The sequence below is a fragment of the Moschus berezovskii genome, chromosome 14 (assembly GCF_049115385.1).
Source record: "Moschus berezovskii isolate FMDL1 chromosome 14, NW_MosBer_1.0, whole genome shotgun sequence".
Classification (NCBI taxonomy): Eukaryota; Metazoa; Chordata; class Mammalia; order Artiodactyla; family Moschidae; genus Moschus; species Moschus berezovskii.
In genome coordinates this window covers 36,443,846-36,461,634 of record NC_142473.1, presented here as the reverse complement: position 1 = coordinate 36,461,634, position 17,789 = coordinate 36,443,846, and the positions used below count along the sequence as shown (strand labels likewise).

At 47.3% G+C, this 17,789-nt stretch overlaps 1 protein-coding gene across 2 annotated transcripts in view; it reads right to left on the bottom strand.

Annotated features, from left to right (window-relative positions):
• Nucleotides 1-17,789, bottom strand: part of SORL1 (sortilin related receptor 1) — a 200,936-nt gene that overhangs the window by 36,632 nt on the left and 146,515 nt on the right. For both annotated transcript variants that reach the window (XM_088843032.1, XM_055423238.2), the window contains exons 36-45: nucleotides 17,190-17,302; nucleotides 16,842-16,946; nucleotides 15,962-16,034; nucleotides 12,527-12,609; nucleotides 10,469-10,565; nucleotides 7,745-7,929; nucleotides 4,219-4,338; nucleotides 3,122-3,286; nucleotides 1,919-2,093; nucleotides 799-905 (exon numbers count right to left, since the gene is read on the bottom strand). In XM_088843032.1, coding sequence (XP_088699158.1) covers nucleotides 799-905; nucleotides 1,919-2,093; nucleotides 3,122-3,286; nucleotides 4,219-4,338; nucleotides 7,745-7,929; nucleotides 10,469-10,565; nucleotides 12,527-12,609; nucleotides 15,962-16,034; nucleotides 16,842-16,946; nucleotides 17,190-17,302 — 1,223 coding nt within the window. The remainder of the gene's footprint in view (nucleotides 1-798; nucleotides 906-1,918; nucleotides 2,094-3,121; nucleotides 3,287-4,218; nucleotides 4,339-7,744; nucleotides 7,930-10,468; nucleotides 10,566-12,526; nucleotides 12,610-15,961; nucleotides 16,035-16,841; nucleotides 16,947-17,189; nucleotides 17,303-17,789) is intronic.

The window sequence follows — 17,789 nt, the reverse complement described above, 5'->3', positions numbered from 1 at the left end:
TTTGAATTTGTTTGAAAGCCTCTTTACACTTATGTATATTAACCATTTATATGTCACCGTTGTGAGAGTTGTGAAGAATTTTCACATTTAATTTCTCTTTGCTTCTGGCATTATACTGTGAAGATTTAAAGCCTCTGGGGTCTTTGCAGACATCATACCCCACAAAAGTCATTGATTTTTACTGTGTCTCTATTTAGCTCATGCTCTGCTCACACAGGAGCCAAGCAGCTTCATTCAAGACCCTTGGGTGGCAAATCTGTTTCCAGGTGCCACATGCCTCCTCCTATCTCCTGCTGTGAATATAGTAATTGCCCTGCTAATAACAAAACATGGTGCTTTTTGTATGGCAACAGACTATCTTCAAGCACTTCCTGTTCACTGGAAAGAAACTGATGAGATTCCAGGTTGGCAGTGCAGCTCGGTTACCCTGTACTGAAGCCATACCATAGCCCTGCCCTCAGACTATCTGGGAAAGATGGGCCCTGGGTGCCAGTGCTGAGTCCCAGTCAAAACCTAGGATGCACAGCGAGGACTCCAGCCCATTTCCCTCTCTTTCAGAGGACGACCAGTTCATGACTGAAAAGTGCTTAGTGCAGAGATTCACATCTTTAATGGGCAGGATAAACATTTGGCTAATTAGCAGTCCCATCGAAAATGGTCCGTTAATTCTCACGTTCACTCCCCTGCCCTATTCTTTCTTTTGACTCCATCTATGCCAGCAGGCTGTTAACGAGCTCATCTCCAAAATGGCATTTCAATTAGATTTCCAAAGCCATTGAAAAGGAGGGAGGAACTTACCCTGCTTTCATTAAAATACTTTTCTTTCAAAGCTAGGCTTTTCCAAAACAGAAGGACGTGGTCATTTTCTGTTATGATTTTTAAGGCATCAGGTGCTAATAAGGAAACTGAAAATGAAAGATGAAATAGGAGACAGTTAGTGGCTACACATGTGAGTCTCTGCTTTCCTGTCCATCAAAGGTGGATGAAATAACACTAACCCTAGAAGAACTGGTTGAGGAAGAAAAAAAAAACACACATATATCCACTTAGTATAGAGCCTAGCACATTCTAGACACTCTTTAACTGACATCTACTTTGTTGTTGTAATGTCTTTAGCCAAGAAATTTGGATGGCATCTAATTTGGTAGCCCTTAGACCAAAAGATGGTCAAAAACAAATGGGGATGGGGTGAGGCTGGACTAGTTCAAAGCCTGCCTGCACTTCTGTTCTGGTTCCAGTCTGCTTTCCTGCCCCAAATTCCAGAGGGGCTCAGTGAGGGCCTAGAGAGCTCAGCCTGAAGACAGAGCTCCGGAATGACCACAAAGTATGTTCCAGGCCCACAGTCCACACTGGCAGCCTCTGATACCGTCACTCCTGATGTCGTCTGCTGCTGTCCAAATAACTGGGCTTACTACCTGCTCTATGAACCTGAACCTGACCTGAGCCAGCCTAGGGCGGGCAGCAAATCACCCTTTAAAGTGTTACCTAATTCCTGGTCTCTGATCGTTTCTGCATCTGATATCACCCTAGAAACCATGATGACTTCAGTCCAGGTACACAGATGCAACGTTTGGCTTTAAGGAGCAAAGATTCAGTGTCATTTCCTAACTTTCTTGAAAATGTCAAAGCCAGCTAGGGGAAGGGAGACCACAGGGGACAGAGAGTATAGAAAATGACAGCCACTCCCCTGCCCGTGGTGCCCCTGCCACCACCCTGCAGCCCAGAGCCTGGGACCCCTGCACAGCTCTGCCCCATCCAGGATATGGAGGGTCATCTTTGCACTTCCTGGGAAAGTCCTGATGGAAGTCCCATGTCCTCGAAAAAATAAAAGAGGAAAAAAAAGAAATGCCACACCTCTAGAAGTCCTATGGTGTGTGCCCTGCTGTGTGAGAAGGCCTCTAATCTCTCGCCAGCTTACCTGTGGTAATTTTGATACTGGAGTCTTTGCTCATGTTCCCCAGCTGGACAATGATGTGATATTTTCCTCCAGGCTCCAACTTGTTCAGCGTGTATTCCACGGTACTGTTGCGGGATTTCACCTTGTAGCTCCTTTCACTCTTTCTTATTAGATCTTTAACTGCAATTGCATATAACTGGGGCAAGAAAAAGACATCTTAATGGTAATCAGAAACCTGGCCTTTTCTACTCTTTGAAGTTCAGTGGCGGCCCATGTGACAGAAGTATGTCAGTGGCTGTGACCCCCAAAAATAATATTTTGGGCCACAACATCTGACTCTGTTCTTTGGAAAGCCTCTGGGGTGGTCAGGTCCAACTTTACAATAAGTATTCATGCACAGAACTGTGCACAGAATTATCAGTATGATCCCAAAAAACCACCCACCCCTGGGATGGCAGGGAGGGCGAGGAGATAGAGGTCAAAGCAGCCTGGGAAAGTGAAAGTGGGAGATGTTTCTAGAATAAATGCCTCTTCTTTTAGGGCCAGTTGTTATGTTGCTAAGTTGTATCAGATTCTTGCAACCCCAAGGACTGCAGCCCGCCAGAATCCTCTGTCCATGGGATTTCCCAGGCAAGAATCCTGGAGTGAGTTGCCATTTCCTTCTCCAGGGGATCTTCTGAACCCAGGGATCCTGGAGTGAGTTGCCATTTCCTTCTCCAGGGGATCTTCTGAACCCAGGGATCAAATTCGTGCCTTCTGCATTGGCCAATGGATTCTTTACCACTGAGCCATCAGGGAGCCCTCTCTTAGGGCAGGTGCCAGTAAACTTTTTTTATAAAGGTTCAGACAGTAAATATCTTAGGCCTTGAAGGTTAGATGGTATGTACCACAATTACTCAACTCTCGTTTGTGGCATGAAAGCAGCCATAGATAACATGTAAACAAATGGGTATAACTTGGTTCTAATAAAACTTTATTTAGAAAAACAGGCAGTGGGCTAGATTTAACCTGCAGGCCAACTGTTGGTGAAGGTAGAGAAAAGGAGGAACAAACCAATACAGTAGCCAGGACATAACAACAAAGAGGGGATACCTATAAGGACCCTGTCTTTGGCGAGGCAGAAATGGGGGGGAACCTCCCGCTGAGCTCTACGCACCAGGCCTAGGTTTCCTGCCCCCAGACCAAACCACATCCAGAATAAGCTAGGTCGCCTGGCCCACTCACCAGGTCCTGGTCCGGAGAATCGTACGGGGATTCCCACTTGATGACAGCAGAGGTTTTGCCCATATGGACCATGTGCAGGTGACGGGGAGGAAGCCGGCTATCCGGGATCATCCTCACCACGACATAGTCAGAGGACGGCCCCTGGTAAGGCACCACCACCCGGACCTGAAACAAACACCACGCAAACTCACACAGTGGTCAGCAAACCATTTTTTCCCCAACAACACAGTGACACACGTACACAATTAAAATTCAAGGCACACAAAAGATGCAGGATAAGTCCCCACCTACCCCAATTCTCCCATCCATTTCCCACAGGCAGTACTAGTAATGATTTTACATGCTTCATTCCAGAAATGTCCTATGCAAATATAAGCACAGATACACACAGATGGGAGGGTATGTATGTATAGATACATATATACATACATGTGTGTGCTCATACATGTGCGTGCTTATGCATGTGTAACTTACTGTCCTTAACTTTTTTACAGAAATGGAAAACCATTACACACATAATTATGCTCTTTGGTTCTTTTACTTAATAATGCAGCTTGGGGATTTTTCCAGATCAGTACATTTAGTTTGTTGTATTTGTGTTGGATGACTGCCCTGTACTCCATCTCAAAGATAAGCCATAATACTTTTAACTAGTCTTCTCCTGATAGATGTTTGTTTCAAATCTTTTGTTTTCACAAGTAATAGTAGTCCAAACATGATTTTCCATATACCTTGGCACACATGTAAAAGCATGGCTAAATTCCTGGAAGTGGAATCTGATACAAGCTTTCATCTATTCCTGAGACCCATTTACCAAGTTCCTAGTCCTGCACAAGGGAGCTGCAGATGGTTAAATGGCCGCCCATTCTGTGCTTCAAGTAAAAACCTGACGCTTGTGGAGAACCATCCTCTCATCTGTCTCCTTCCCTCCTCCCACCCCCTCACTCTCAAAGCACACGTGCACACGCACACACACACGGATCCTGGAATCTGCATCTCCAGCTCCCCAAGTCCTAGGTCTGAGCTTGGAGCCCAGCAATTAAGACCTCCTCAAAAAATAAAACATTCCTCTGTGCTCCTGGCATTAGGAAACTTACCAGAAACAAATATTGCTCGTCCCCACTGACAAGGACTGTTCTGTTGTGCTGCGAAGTAGTCAAGCTCTTGGGGTTGCGATAGAGGTCAAGAAAGGACGTGGCATAGAAGATACCGTAAACCTGTAAAAGGAGAGAGCAGAAAAGGGCACCAGTTCAACGGCCGGTGACCTCACTCTCATGAAAGCCCTGATTTAAAACCCTGGGAACCGCTCCACAGGAGCTCACAAAGAAGTCTTCATTCGGCATCTGTTGCATCAGCGTTTACAGAGAAGGCACCCTGGGCCAGGCTGCAGCTTCCCACCTACGAAGATAAACAAGACGCGGTCTCTGCCCTCAGAGCTCGCTTAGCCAGGCAAAGGAGAAAAACAGATTTATAAATAAGTTGTAAATACGAAACCCCTGGAAGCTATAGCAGAAGACTGCAGGATAAGCTGGGGAAAGGAGGGAATGACCAAGAAGCGGGGACAGTCCTCTAGTGTGATGGGGGTGGCAAGTGTGCAAGCTGGTGGAGAGCACGTGTGAAGCGAGGGCGGGCACTGCCGGCTGCCCAGCAGGTCCCTGTCCTCCCCTCCTCCTGCAGCAGAATCCTGGTTCCTAGTGAGAGTTGCTACTTGGAAACATGCCTGCATCCCACCTCCCTCCTCCCGGCAGGAGAGGCCAGGTGACAGGGATGCTCAACAAGATGTCAGCAGACATCCTGGGCGGGACCTCAGTGGGGCTCATGGAAACGCAGGGAGAGCACTTCCTCCTTCCCACTGCCTGGAATACACACGGCGATGTGGTCCAGTCCGAGCACTGGACTGCAAGCCCCGGCCACCCACAGGCCAGGGTGGCAGGGAACTGGCTGCTGTTGTTGTTCAGTCACTAAGTTGTGTCCAACTCTTTGCAACCTCATGGGCTGCAGCACGCCAGGCTTCCCTGTCCTTCACCATCTCCTGGGGTTTGCTCAAACTCATGTCCATTGAATCAGTGATGCCATCCAACCATCTCATTCTCTGTCGCCCCCCCTTCTGCTTTTGCCCTCAATCTTTTCCAATGAGTCAGCTCTTTGCATCAGGTGGCCAAAGTATTGGAGCTTCAGCATCAGTCCTTCCAATGAATATTCAGATTTAATTTCCTTTAGGATCGACTGGTTTCACCTCCCTGCTGTCCAAAGGACTCTCAAGAGTCTTCTCCAACACCACAGTTTGAAAGCATCAATTCTTCAGTGCTCACCCTTCTTTATGGTCCGACTCTCGCATCCATATAAGAAAAACCACAGCTTTGACTATACAGACCTCTGTCGGTAGGGCCTAGGAAATGGATCAAACCATGTTGCTGACATAGAAGCCCTGGATGGCTGAACTCCAAACTCTGAACAACTCATAATTAGGAGGGAAATAAACTGTTCAAAGCCACTCCTGTTCTATGTGGCCATTCTTAACCCTAAGTGATATACATGGAGTTTAAAGCAGGAGGTGGGAGTCTGATGGCCCTTGTAGCGGGAAAAGTGAAGGCTGAGAGTGTTTATAATAGGGTAAGTGTGAGGAAGCTTTCTTTGTAAGGTAGAGACAGATGGCATTTTCTCCATGAGCATATGAGCAGGCAAGACAGGGGACTTGAAAACCGTACAGGTCCAGAAGCCCTGGAAGTACAGGAAACCCATCAGGGATTCTCATGTCCCAGATAAACAAATAGGGAAGGAGCAGCAATAGGGGAACGAGCAAGTTCAGACGGGAGAGCAGAGGGGGACCCAAGGTGCATGCAGGTCTGACCCTGGAGAGGATGGGCCTGTGGCCACCACGTGGTAGAGGGTCCAGCCAAGAGCCAGGAAAGGGGACCCCAGAGCCTAGGGAGCCAGGGTGTAAGAAGGCCACACTTGACAGTGATGGGAACAGCTCCTGTCGGGGAGACAACAACTCCGTGTGAGATTCCAGCATCCACAGTGAGCTGGAGACAGGTGGGAGCTGAGAGCTTCGTTCAGGGTACTCCACAGGCCCCTGACCCTTGGAAGGCTACCATGAGTGCAAGCAGACTCTCAGCATGGAGGCGGCTCCTTCTCAAAGTTCACATGTGATAAGACGCCAAAATCAGACCAGTGCTCTGTACACAACGGCCCACTCTGTGCAGACGGCTGGGTGTGACAGGCAGGCAGGCCTGAGTGGGGCACATAAACCAGGGACAGAGGCCCCTCTCTGAGGAGGGTCCAGCTCCAGGTAAAACGGAGCCCAGGGGCTGGCTCTGGGCATCTCATCCCCATCCCTGCCTCAGAGTGAGGTTCAAGAGAGACAGAAGCGCCCAAGCTGTTACTCCAGCTGGACCTGAGCTCTAACTCAGTCTGCTGCTTACTAACCCTTGACTGCGGCCAGTGACCTCACCCCTCCGAGCCATGGTCTCCTTACTGGCAGAGCAGAAACATTTACCCCACAGAGCTGATAAAGGCAGGAAGTAGGAGACCGTGGATTGAGGGTGGGCATCATGCCTAGCACACAGTAGGTGCTCAACAACTCTCACCTCCCCTTCCTTCTTCACGGCTGAGCTCACAATTACTGGCAAACCTTGGTTCTTTCCCCATGAACCAGTCCTGCCCCCCAGTGCCCACTGGATGTGCCCTCAAAAGACAAAGGACAATTCCTCCTCACCAGTCACTGAGGATTCTTACAGATTTAGTCCCACACACTTTTCCACTTGAAAAACTCAGAAAATGACCCTTCCCTTCAAGATCTTATCAACTAGTTAGGGAGATGAGAGTAGACAGAAGATATCAAATCAGATTCGCAGTGTCTGATGAAACAGGCTGCATGGCACCAACTCTAAGGATTCAGTTCTTAAGGGAAGGAGACCGAGTAGAAGAGCTAGGATTTGACTGCACAGCAGGAGGGGGAAGGATTCCAGGGAAGACAGAACAGAAGCCATGGCGCAGAGGCAGGAGGTAGATGAAAACAGCCCTAGGAAGGTGTGCCTAAAAGCAAAGGAAGGCGCGCACTGGGGCAGGTGGGAAAGCAAAACCAGACTCAAAAAGAAGCATGGATCTAATCCCAGTGCATCAAATGCATTCAAATAAATAAATAAAAGAAACAAAAAGACCCACGTACAAGTGCAGTGGGGGCCCTGGAATGAATAGGGAGGCATGTCTGGCGAGGGGGCACCTGAGAAGGCAACCTGTGGGTGGGGGATCCCCTGGGTGGGGAGGGGCGAGAGGAACCTGGGCATGGTTCTCAGGTGTGATTCTCATTGTCAGGGCAACTGACTTCTCACCCATCCCCAGGTAAGACACCCCCCACACACACAGTGCCTGATCAGGAATGTGATCCCTCTTCATACTCAGCTTAAACAACAGGGGTTCTTTCTTCTTAGACGCCAGGCCAGGTTGTAGAAAGGGATGTCAGGTGTCTCTCGGCGGTAATCCAGAGCTGACCAAGAGGGTAGCTTGTGTGCGGGATAAGGAATAAAGAGCAGTGACAGAGGAAGCCCTGGGGGCGTCCGGTGGTCTAGTGCCAGGGGAGGGTCCATCCTCACTCTGCAGAGGTCATCCAGGCTGACTTACCACATTCCTGGGGCCGGTCCAGGTGCATTCCACTGCCGTCTGATTGATGGCCTTGGCTTTGAGGCTTGGGGCGGGCGGGCGGACACCCCTGGTTGTGACACGCTTGAATGCCAGAGGACTGTCCCCCAAGTCGGTCTTGGCCCAGGCAGAAATCTCATAGGGCGTATGAGCTGTCAGGTTGCCAACTGGGGAAACAGGGACAAAGGGTTGGAGCAGTGGTCTTTATATGCATACTCTATTTTAAAATTAAAAACAAATTCTGAAACACGTATGTTGTCATATGTGAAACGAATCACTAGTTCAGGGTCGATGCATGTTATAGGATGCTCGGGGCTGGCGTGCGGGGATGACCCAGAGGGAGGATAAAGGGAGGAGGGAGGTGGGAAGGGGGTTCAGGAGGGGGAACTTATGTAAACCTGGGGCGAATTCATGTCAATGTATGGCAAAACCAACCAATATAATATTGCAAAATAATTTGCCTCCAATAAAAAATAATTTAAAAAAAAACAAATTTTCTTCTTTTGTACATGTCTTTATATGTACACCTTATTTTTTACATTTTTTTTCCTTTTTGATCTTTTGACTGTGCCATGCAGCATGTAGGATCTCAGCTCCTCAACCAGGGATCGAACTCTCACCCACTGTGTTAGCAGCGTGGAATCTAAACACCTGGACCACCAGGGAAGTCCACCCATTTTTTTCAATGTAACCTCTCCATTTAATTGAGTCCCTCATGTTGTAGAATGTTTATTATTTTATGAATTCACTTGGCATGATTTATTAATGAATACTGCAAATAACACAGCGCATGGGCATGGAAAAATTCCTTTAAAGCCGACCATCTGTGGATATAAATTGGTATGATCCTTGTGGAGAGCCATTTGGCCTTGTGAGGGTCTAGAAATCCTTCATAACCTTCAATCCAGGTACAAGAGAGGGATCCAAAAATTTGTGCAATCAGGATTCTGTCACCATATTTGTTTCAGCAGAAAAAAATATAATCATCTGATCACCCAGCGACAAGGCAACAGTTAAATGAGGTGCATCCATGAACTTCATGTGCATTCCATGAACACAGCCACAATAAGCTGTTTCCAAGAATACACAGTGCGACTAGAAAATTCTGTGATTTAGGTTCAGTAAAAAAGGCAGGAGGTAAAAGTATATATAGTTATAAGGAAGTCAATGAGGAGGAAAAGGACGAAGTTAGGAGATACTCAAAATTATTAATAAAAGTGGTTTCCCTAGGAAGTGAAATTATAGGAATTCAAAAATTTCATTATACATAATTTTGTTTTCTAAATTTTCTGTAATAAAGATGTGCTCCTTTCTAAGCAGGAAAAATGTCATCAGAAACTAAACGAGCAGTGAGCCATAAGAAGGATACGCTTAATGGGAATTAAACATTGAAAATGTAATGTTGTAAATCACTGTTATCATTGTAAATCAACTATATTTCAGTAGAAATAAATATCAAGCAGAAAAAAAAGAAGGATATGCTAAGAGGACAGCCTCTGGGGTCAGGAGAACTTAGGTTCAAGGCCTGACTCTATGCTTCATGGCTGCAGAAGCCAAGAACGAAGTCTTCAAACTCTCCAAGTCCATATCCTTGTTGGTAAGATGCAGAAGAACAGCACTTACGGTGGCTGACTGCTGCAGGGAATAAAAAAGAAAATGCTCCTCAACAAGTGCTTTGCATGACCGCTGGTGGGAAGCAGGCCCTTTGTGGGTCTCAGGCAATGGCTGGTAGGACTTTTGGCCCCGACTCTGCCAGTTTCTCTTGGTGTGATGTGGGGGCAATGAGATCGCAGCCTTTGGAATTAGAGGTGTGGCTTCCAATCCCAGCTCTGCTGCCTTCTAAGGGAACCACTCGATCCCTGAACCTTATGTTCTGATCCATAAAATGAGGATATCCTGCAGCATCATTTTTTGAGGTGTCAGGTAAAAAAACACACACAGAGTGCCTGCCAGGTAAATGCTTGCACACACTAAGTACCCAATGATAGCTTTACTCTTGCATAACCTCCTTGGGCAACCTATGTATGTGTATACATATATTATAAAATACTTGTTAGGATTGGAAGTACTTTGTAAACAGGTTAGAAGGGAAAAGAAGCTCTCATGTCCTCCTCAACACTCACATGCAGCCTTGGCCATTGAAGGTTTTGTCTTAGAAGCAATTAAAATCCTTCCTTTGGCCTATTTTCAGATATGAGGACTTTGAGACTCACTATTTGCACAGATCCAAGAGGAACTGGAACCCCTTCTTCTCTCAGTCTGTTGGCCCATTTGTTCAACAAATATTTACAAAATGTCAATTACGCAGCAGCCCTACACCACCTTGTATTAATAGCAGCAAAAGAGGAGAGAAGCAGGGGAGTGAAAAGAGAGGTAACTAATCCCGAGAATTCTTTGGGGAGGGAAAAACATCCTCTGTAAAAGGTTAATCTGACTTCTTTCCAGCGTTTCATCCTTTTTAAGCCTCCAACTTCCCTGAAGAGCCATCAGATTAGAAGGGGGATTTGGGGAACCACCCGGTAGATTCCTCACCTGGGCTCAGGAGCCACTGATAGGATCCTCCATGGACAACACGGGCCCACTCAGAACGGCTGCAGAGAAGACCCCTCGCCTTTCCCGGCCCCCCACACAAGCTCTACTGCCAGGAAAGCCTCAGTCCAGCCTTCCGCCTTAATGCTTACACACCGGCTAGCTCCAGGACGCTACCTTTCTGTGACAAGACGGTCCCTCGGAAGTTCAACGTTCTCTTCTCCTGTCTGTGGGTGTCAAACGACCAGAAGAGGTTCACCACATAGCCATTCACCTGCCAAGAGTCAAGAGCCATGTTACATGGGCAGTACACATGCACAGACCTCACCAGACACGAAACGCAGAACTTTTCTGCTGTTCCTTGGGTATCTCCCTTCTTACAAAGAATGGGCTGGTCCTTTGGATCCTTAGAGCAGTTCTATTTGCGCTAACACTGAACACTCCTACTCCTCCCTACTTTTAAAAATGAATGTGAAACAATTTATAATATAAAATATAGATTCTATTGTGTATTAACATATATATATATATATACACACATATATATGCAATCTAGAAAAATGTTACTGCTGAACCTATTTGCAGGACGGGAACAGAGACGCAGACGTGGAGAATGAACTGTGGATACAGGGCAGAAGGAGAGGATGGGACAAACATATACACACCAGCATGTGAAAAACAGCCAGCCAGTGGGAAGTTGCTGTACAGCACAGAGAGGTCACCTCAGTGCTCTGTGATGACCTAGAGGGGTGGGATGAAAGGAGGGAGGCTCAAGAGAGAGAGGATATATGTACACATATAATTGATTCATGTTAATGTACAGCAGAAACTAACACAATTAGACTCCAATTTAAAAATATTTTTAAATAGAGTCAATGAAACAAAAAAAATTAATGCAAAATAAAAGGACAAGAACCAACTAAAAAGGAAAAAAGAAGAAAAACTGAAAAGGTAATTAGATTACAGTAATTAAGGATCCATCTTAGCTCAGAGGGGTGTCCCTGGTGGCTGAGCAGTAAAGAATCCATCTGCCATGCAGGAGCTGCAGGTTCAATCCCTGGGTCAGGAAGATCTCCTAGAGAAGGGCATGGCAACCCACCCCAGTATTCTAGCCAGGAGAATCCCATAGACAGAGGAGCCTGGCGGGCTATAGTCCATAGGATCGAAAAGAGTCGGGCACGGCTAAAGCAACTTAGCACACACACATGCATGCTTAGCTCAAGCAATCCTTGCAGTCAAGGCCAAGAGGTCACAACAAAGGTGGCTTGGTCAGATCTCATGGGCTTCTCCAGGCAAGAATGCTTAAGTGGGTTGCCATTCTCTTCTCCAGGGGATCTTCCTGACCCAGAATCAAATCCAGGTCTCCCACACTGCAGGCAGATTCTTTACCGTCTGAGCCACCAGGGAAGCCCCCACTGTCTAACATAAGCTAATATATCCATGAGTCAGGAAAGACTACCTCTTCTGAGTCCTGAGCTCACAGAAAGATTTGACCTAAAGGTCTTTACAAATATTAGACAATGACCCAAATGAAAATGTGTTCAAGACCAAAGCCTAGAGATACAAGGTCTACGCAAGGCCATTTTTGGCATCAGCGGTCCCGGAGGCCAAGAGCACTGAGACCACACTGTAGCTCAGTCAATGGCACGAGGACTCTGCAGGCCTTTGGTCCCAACACAACTTCACAGCCTGGGACGGATGCGAGGAAGAACAGACAGGAAAAAACACCATGGAAGGTGAATGGCAACTTGGGAAACCAGGGGACACAGACAACTACAGGGAAGGTGGCCACGCTGATGGACCAAGCAGAGGGGATGAAGGTGCTGGAAGGGGAAGGGCACTGGGCGCACATATGTGTCCGAAGTATCTGACTCTTCCCTAAGACCCTCTTCCATTGAGGGAACCTCTGCATTAGTGCTCAGCAACCAGGAAATCCAATAAAGCTGAAAATTACAGGGCAAACATATTCTGTTAACACCAACTCTTTATTTGCACTGTAGCTGTGAACCATTTAATTATATGGTTAAAAAAAAAAAAAGGCACCAGGCTGAGGCAGAATAATTACATGGGAAGACTCCAGTTGTTCTTCGTGGGGGAAGGAGCCAACCTAGGTGTGGTATTTTAGCTCCGCTGGAACAAGTCATTCTTTTCTCTTAATCTTCCTGTCCTCTGCTCTATCGGTTCCCACGCAAAGTAAAGCCCCACCCGACTGCTGGTTTGAAATGTCCACATTACCTTGATGTCCGTGTCCATGGAGAGGGTAAAGCTTAGAAAATTTTCACCGTAGCTGTCAATGCGGATGTCTGGTGGTGGGATCACTGAGAACAAAAAAGGGATTCAAAGAGAGAAACCACGTGATGAAAAGTGAAGAAGGCAGGACTTCACAGTTTTCAACTCAAGGGACAAAGCGATCTTTCAGTTGGGAAAGAAAAGGCATTGCTTTGGCAGTTCTGACTCTTCTATCGCTTTTACCACAGTTGTCCTGAGGCTGGGTTGGGTCCACAGTTGCCCGGTGAAAGCAGAACTATCTCGGCTGGGTCAGCTATCCTGGCAATTAGGTCAAGCAAAAAAGTTCCATTATGTAAATGCCCCAAGTCAGTCCAGCTTCAGCCTGGTTCTGAAGAGTCTGGGGGTCACACGGAACCACCTTTACTGGCACCGATAAAGTCTCAGTGGCCTCAGGTCCTTTTTGAAGGTTGACAGCATACTAAATCTTAAGTCCTAACTTGTAGATGTACGTGGGACGAAATGGAAAGAATCTGGGCCCTGGAATTCAAATTCCTGTTGAGACACTTAGCAACCGTGTGCCCTGGGGCAAGTTACCTGTCCTTGCTAAACCTGGAGATACCATCTGTACTTCACTGAGATGGCAAAATTCACTAAAATAATATGTGTCTTGATACTCAAAGTCCCCTTTCTCTCTTTCCGGTAAAGTCCCACCCACGACAGATTAAAGAGCTGATGAGATACCGGCATCCTCATAAAGACCAGAGCTTGGGGCGTCCCTGGTGGTCCAGTGGTTAAGAATCTGCCTTGTAATGCAGGGGATGTGGGTTCAGTCCTGGTCGGGGAACTAAGGCTCCACATGCCCTGGAGCAACTAAGCCCACGCACTACAACTAGGGAATCTGTGCACCCCAACAGAACATCCTGTATGCCACAATTAAGACTCCATGCTGCCTAATTAATTAAAAAAAAAGTGACCAGAGCTCGGCCTGGGAGCTAAAGGGGCAAGAAAAGGGTAGCAGAGAGAAAAAGATTCTTCTTGGCTCAAGTGAATAGCACCACGCTGGTCATTTTGAATGTCTACCCACCAGAAACCCAACAGTGTCCTGCAGGTGTAACCTAAGAGGGCTTGATGGGGTCAGCATCATCAGAATATAATATTCAAATGAATTAGATTCTCAGCACATGTGCCTTTTATATCAGCAAGGCAAGAAAGACCCAAAGGAGTAGCTAAGACTTGGCGGCAAAGAGATGGTTCAAACATTACAGGAGTCTCTCTAGATGTTCAATAAAAGTGGGCTTGAGGAAAACATAGCATGCAGAAGAAGAAAGGGTATTAGGAGTTGCAGGCAGCCAGCTCAGAGCAAAATAGTCCAGGTGCTGCTATAAACCTGACCTGAGTTATAATCATAGTGGTGGGAGTTACAGCACAATCCTCTCCAAGTCCCAGTTTTCTCAGCTACCAAATGAGTGTAAGAATACTTATAGGGTTGATAAGGATTAAGAGAGATAAATTCCTATAAAAACAACCTGCAAGGTGCTTGCTGCAGTGCTCAAAATATGGTGGCTGCTGTTACCATTAACCCACTGTGTCCACTAATGACGGTGGTGATTCTAGGTGATGCTCCTGCTGTTTCAAACTCCATCTTCTTACATTACTAGGACCCGAGGTCACAGACAGATCATAACTCCACGCACAGTTGCCTTCTAACCAATACACATATGAGGAGTGGAGGTTCATCCTAAAAATCATTGTTGCTGCTGTTTAATCGCTAAGTCATGTCTGACTCTTTGCGACCCCATGGACTTGTAGCCTGCCAGGTTCCTCTATCCATGGGATTTCCCAAGCAAGAATACTGGAGTGGATTTCTATTTCCTTCTCCAGGAGATCTTCCCGACCCAGGGATCGAACCCAGGTCTCCTGAGAGAAGCAACACCCAACCACTGACATTTTCAAATGCAGGTGTGAACTGCGATGAGGAATTCAAGATGCTCCCTGTTTTTCTGATGACTTTCCAATGTCCCTCCTTTTCAGTAGGTATGGTCAGTATATTCCGACTGATTGCAGAGGAAAATAATACCACAGTCAAAACTCTAGGGGGGGAGCTTCTTTGGTGGCGCAGTGGTAAACAATCTACCTGCCAATACAGGAGAACAGGGGTCCGATGCCTGGTCCAGGAAGATCCCACATGCTGCAGAACAACTAAGCCACAGCTACTGAGCCTGTGCTCGACAGCCCACAAGCTGCAACAACTGAAGCCCATGTACCCTAGAGCCCATTCTCTGCAACAAGAAGCTATTGCAACGAGAAGCCCAAGCACAGCACCATAGAGTAGTCTTTGCTTGCTGCAACCAGAGAAAAACCCTTGCAACAACAAAGACCCAGCACAGCCAAAAATAACAACAAAACGCAACTCTAAGAAGTGTGAACTCAGCACACATTTTCCAACATGTACAATCTCCCTGCTTCACGGGCTGGCTGGCTTCACGATGTTCAGCTTGGCCCCGGCCCTGATCTCAACCACCCCATGTTTTTAAAGGCAACCAGACAGTGACTCTTTAAGACCCAGAGCCTATTTCTCACAGGCTCAGGTTAAAGCAAAATCCCCCGATCACATTCCTGGTGGCATTTCCAGCTTTCGTAACCGCCCGCCAATCCAGAAACGAAAGCGCCAAGGCTAAGATCAGGAAGATGAACTGGTGCGTCTCCCACGGAGCGCCAGAGCCTTCCGTCCACCTGCTTCAGTTCCCTCACTCATCCCTGATTTCACTGGCAGCACATGTGAGGCCCACGTGCCGGGTGAGGAGTCCCGCCCAGGAGGCGGGCCCTGCAGTGGTTCAGGGCGCAGGTTCTCAGCAGATCAGGTTCCAGCCCCAGCTCTGTGTGCAAACGACACAACCTTTCCATCCCCTTATCTGTCCTCACAGTTGTTCTGAAGGCTCAATGAGATAAGCTGGTATATGCAGAGCAGCTTCCAGGTCCATGACTTCGATCAGCTCTAGCAACAGAAAGACAGAAACTGCCACCTACGTGTTGTTGGTGGCTTCCCCAGGGCAGTAACAAGTGTAGGCATGGCACTCTCTTACAACACCCTACAGATGAAATGGACAAGACCATCTTTATCTTGGTTGAGAAAGGAGGACTCCTTATGTTATGGATACTCCGCCTGAGAAGCAGAGCCGGGCATGACGGCCTTCAGAAATCCACCGGTATGCTTTGGTTACAACAGATGCCCCGTTCTACATAGGAGGAGGAATGATCAACGGGCCCCCCAGAAAGACCTCATGTCTAAAGCACAACAGAGACACCCAGAGAAGTTCACCTGTCGTAGGGAGGGAGGCTGTGTGAACTATTCTGATCTATGCGTCTTCATTTGCCAGTCACACAGAGTTTTTTCTAAGGGTTTCTATCTTCTCTACATCTGTAAATGCTGGAATCATTTACCTTGTCCTTTTATGGTGGTAATGGATTTAGAATCGCTCCAATTTCCTATTCCACGACTGGTCACCGCAGCCACCTTTCAAATCAGAGCGTGAATTAGTATGAAATAAAGGCAACGTGCCACACAGCGAGAATCACAAGTGGGCAAAAGGGATGAGGCTTTGGCAATATGGGTGGAAGAAATACACACAGAGGGATGCAAGATAGCCTGCAAGGGAAATAAGACAGGGAAAGAGAGCACAGGAGAGAACCTGGGGAAAGGGAATTGTGACAAAGCTGAAATTACGAAATTTCTGCTGATTGACAGGTGTCAAAGTTTTTCTAAAGGGCAGGGGTGTGAGAGGGAGTGCGTGCGTGCATGCATGTGTATGTCCATATATATGCATAATCGTACACAGGTACAAGACTCTCAGTGTAAGAGAGCTTGTGAATGCACTCAATGGTCTCCAAACATGTTTTGCACAAACTCTTTTTTCTACTGAAGATGTTGACAATCTACTTCATAAGAACTCTAGAAGATCATTTCATAAATGCCACTTATCACAGCTCTGTCTCTCCCTGCAGCTAAAGCTAAGCAGAAAAGAGGTGGGTGCAAAAGAAATTGGAACTGGAACACTAGCAGAATATCTGGGTTAACAGCAGGGAGAGCCGCATTAATAATCAATTCTCAGTTATTTGAATGAAGGCTGATTTTGAGTTCTCTATGTGACCTTGGTTTGAGACTAAAAGAAAACATGAGCTCCCAGAGCAAGGGGCTGGGTATTGAGTAGACCACTAGTCAGCACCTCGTAAAAGAAGGCACGGAGTTCTCATGAAAGTGCAGCTAACTCCCCATGTTCCCAGGCCACCCAGCCAGATGGCTGAAACGTGTGCAAACACTCACTCTGACAGTGTACTGAGTGTTGACCAGTAGGTTCCTTATTTCTGTAAAGTTGCTAAGAGCTCTCTGGGAGGCCCACATCTTGGAACCACTCCTGCTGTATTCTACCTAAAGAGAGAGAAGAATAAAAATAAAAATACTATACCATGAACAGGTACCAAAGGTCTGGGCATCGTAACACCTTGGCAGGAGGAGAGAGGGGAAGGGGGAACGCAAAGTGTCCCAGCGGATGGATGATTATAAGGCAGTACCTAACCAAGTCCTCATCACACAGAACGTGATTCTGCTCCAGGAGACCTGGCCATCTCCCATGCTCACCCACACGCACTTTCACTCCTGGGAGGAACTTACGATGTACTCCCGAACGAGGCCGTGGGTATGGACGGGAGGGGCCCAGAGGCCCATGATCACTCCTTCCACTTCCCTGTGGAGTGACAGCTGAAGGTTTTGAGGGGCGTCTGGCACTGGAAAAGAAGCCACGTGGGGTTAAAATCCATCTGCATCCTTGTCAGGGAGGAATTTCCCTGAGCCTAAAACACATAGGAGAAAGAATCCAGGGCCAGCAGGGGACCTGTGCACCAGAAACGGCTCTTAGCTTGTTCTTCCCACTGATGGAACATCTTTCCTCCCTGCTGTCCACCCGTCAGACCAACAATGGTTCAGAGAGTCTGACATAGGCTGGGGGCTCCTGAGGGCTGCAGGACTTAATCACCTGGGTAGGTTAAGTCAGCACTGGCCCTGGACTTCCAGGCTGAGACCTTGATTGTCACAGGCAGCTGCCCTGAACTCTCATATTTACATATATGTGCGTGGGTGCTAAGTTGCTTAGTTGTGTCTGACTCTTTGCAACCTATGGACTGTAGTTGCTGTCCATGGGATACTCCATGCAAGAGGACTAGAGTGGATTGCCATGCCCTCCTCCAGGGGATCTTTCCAACCCAGGGACCGAAG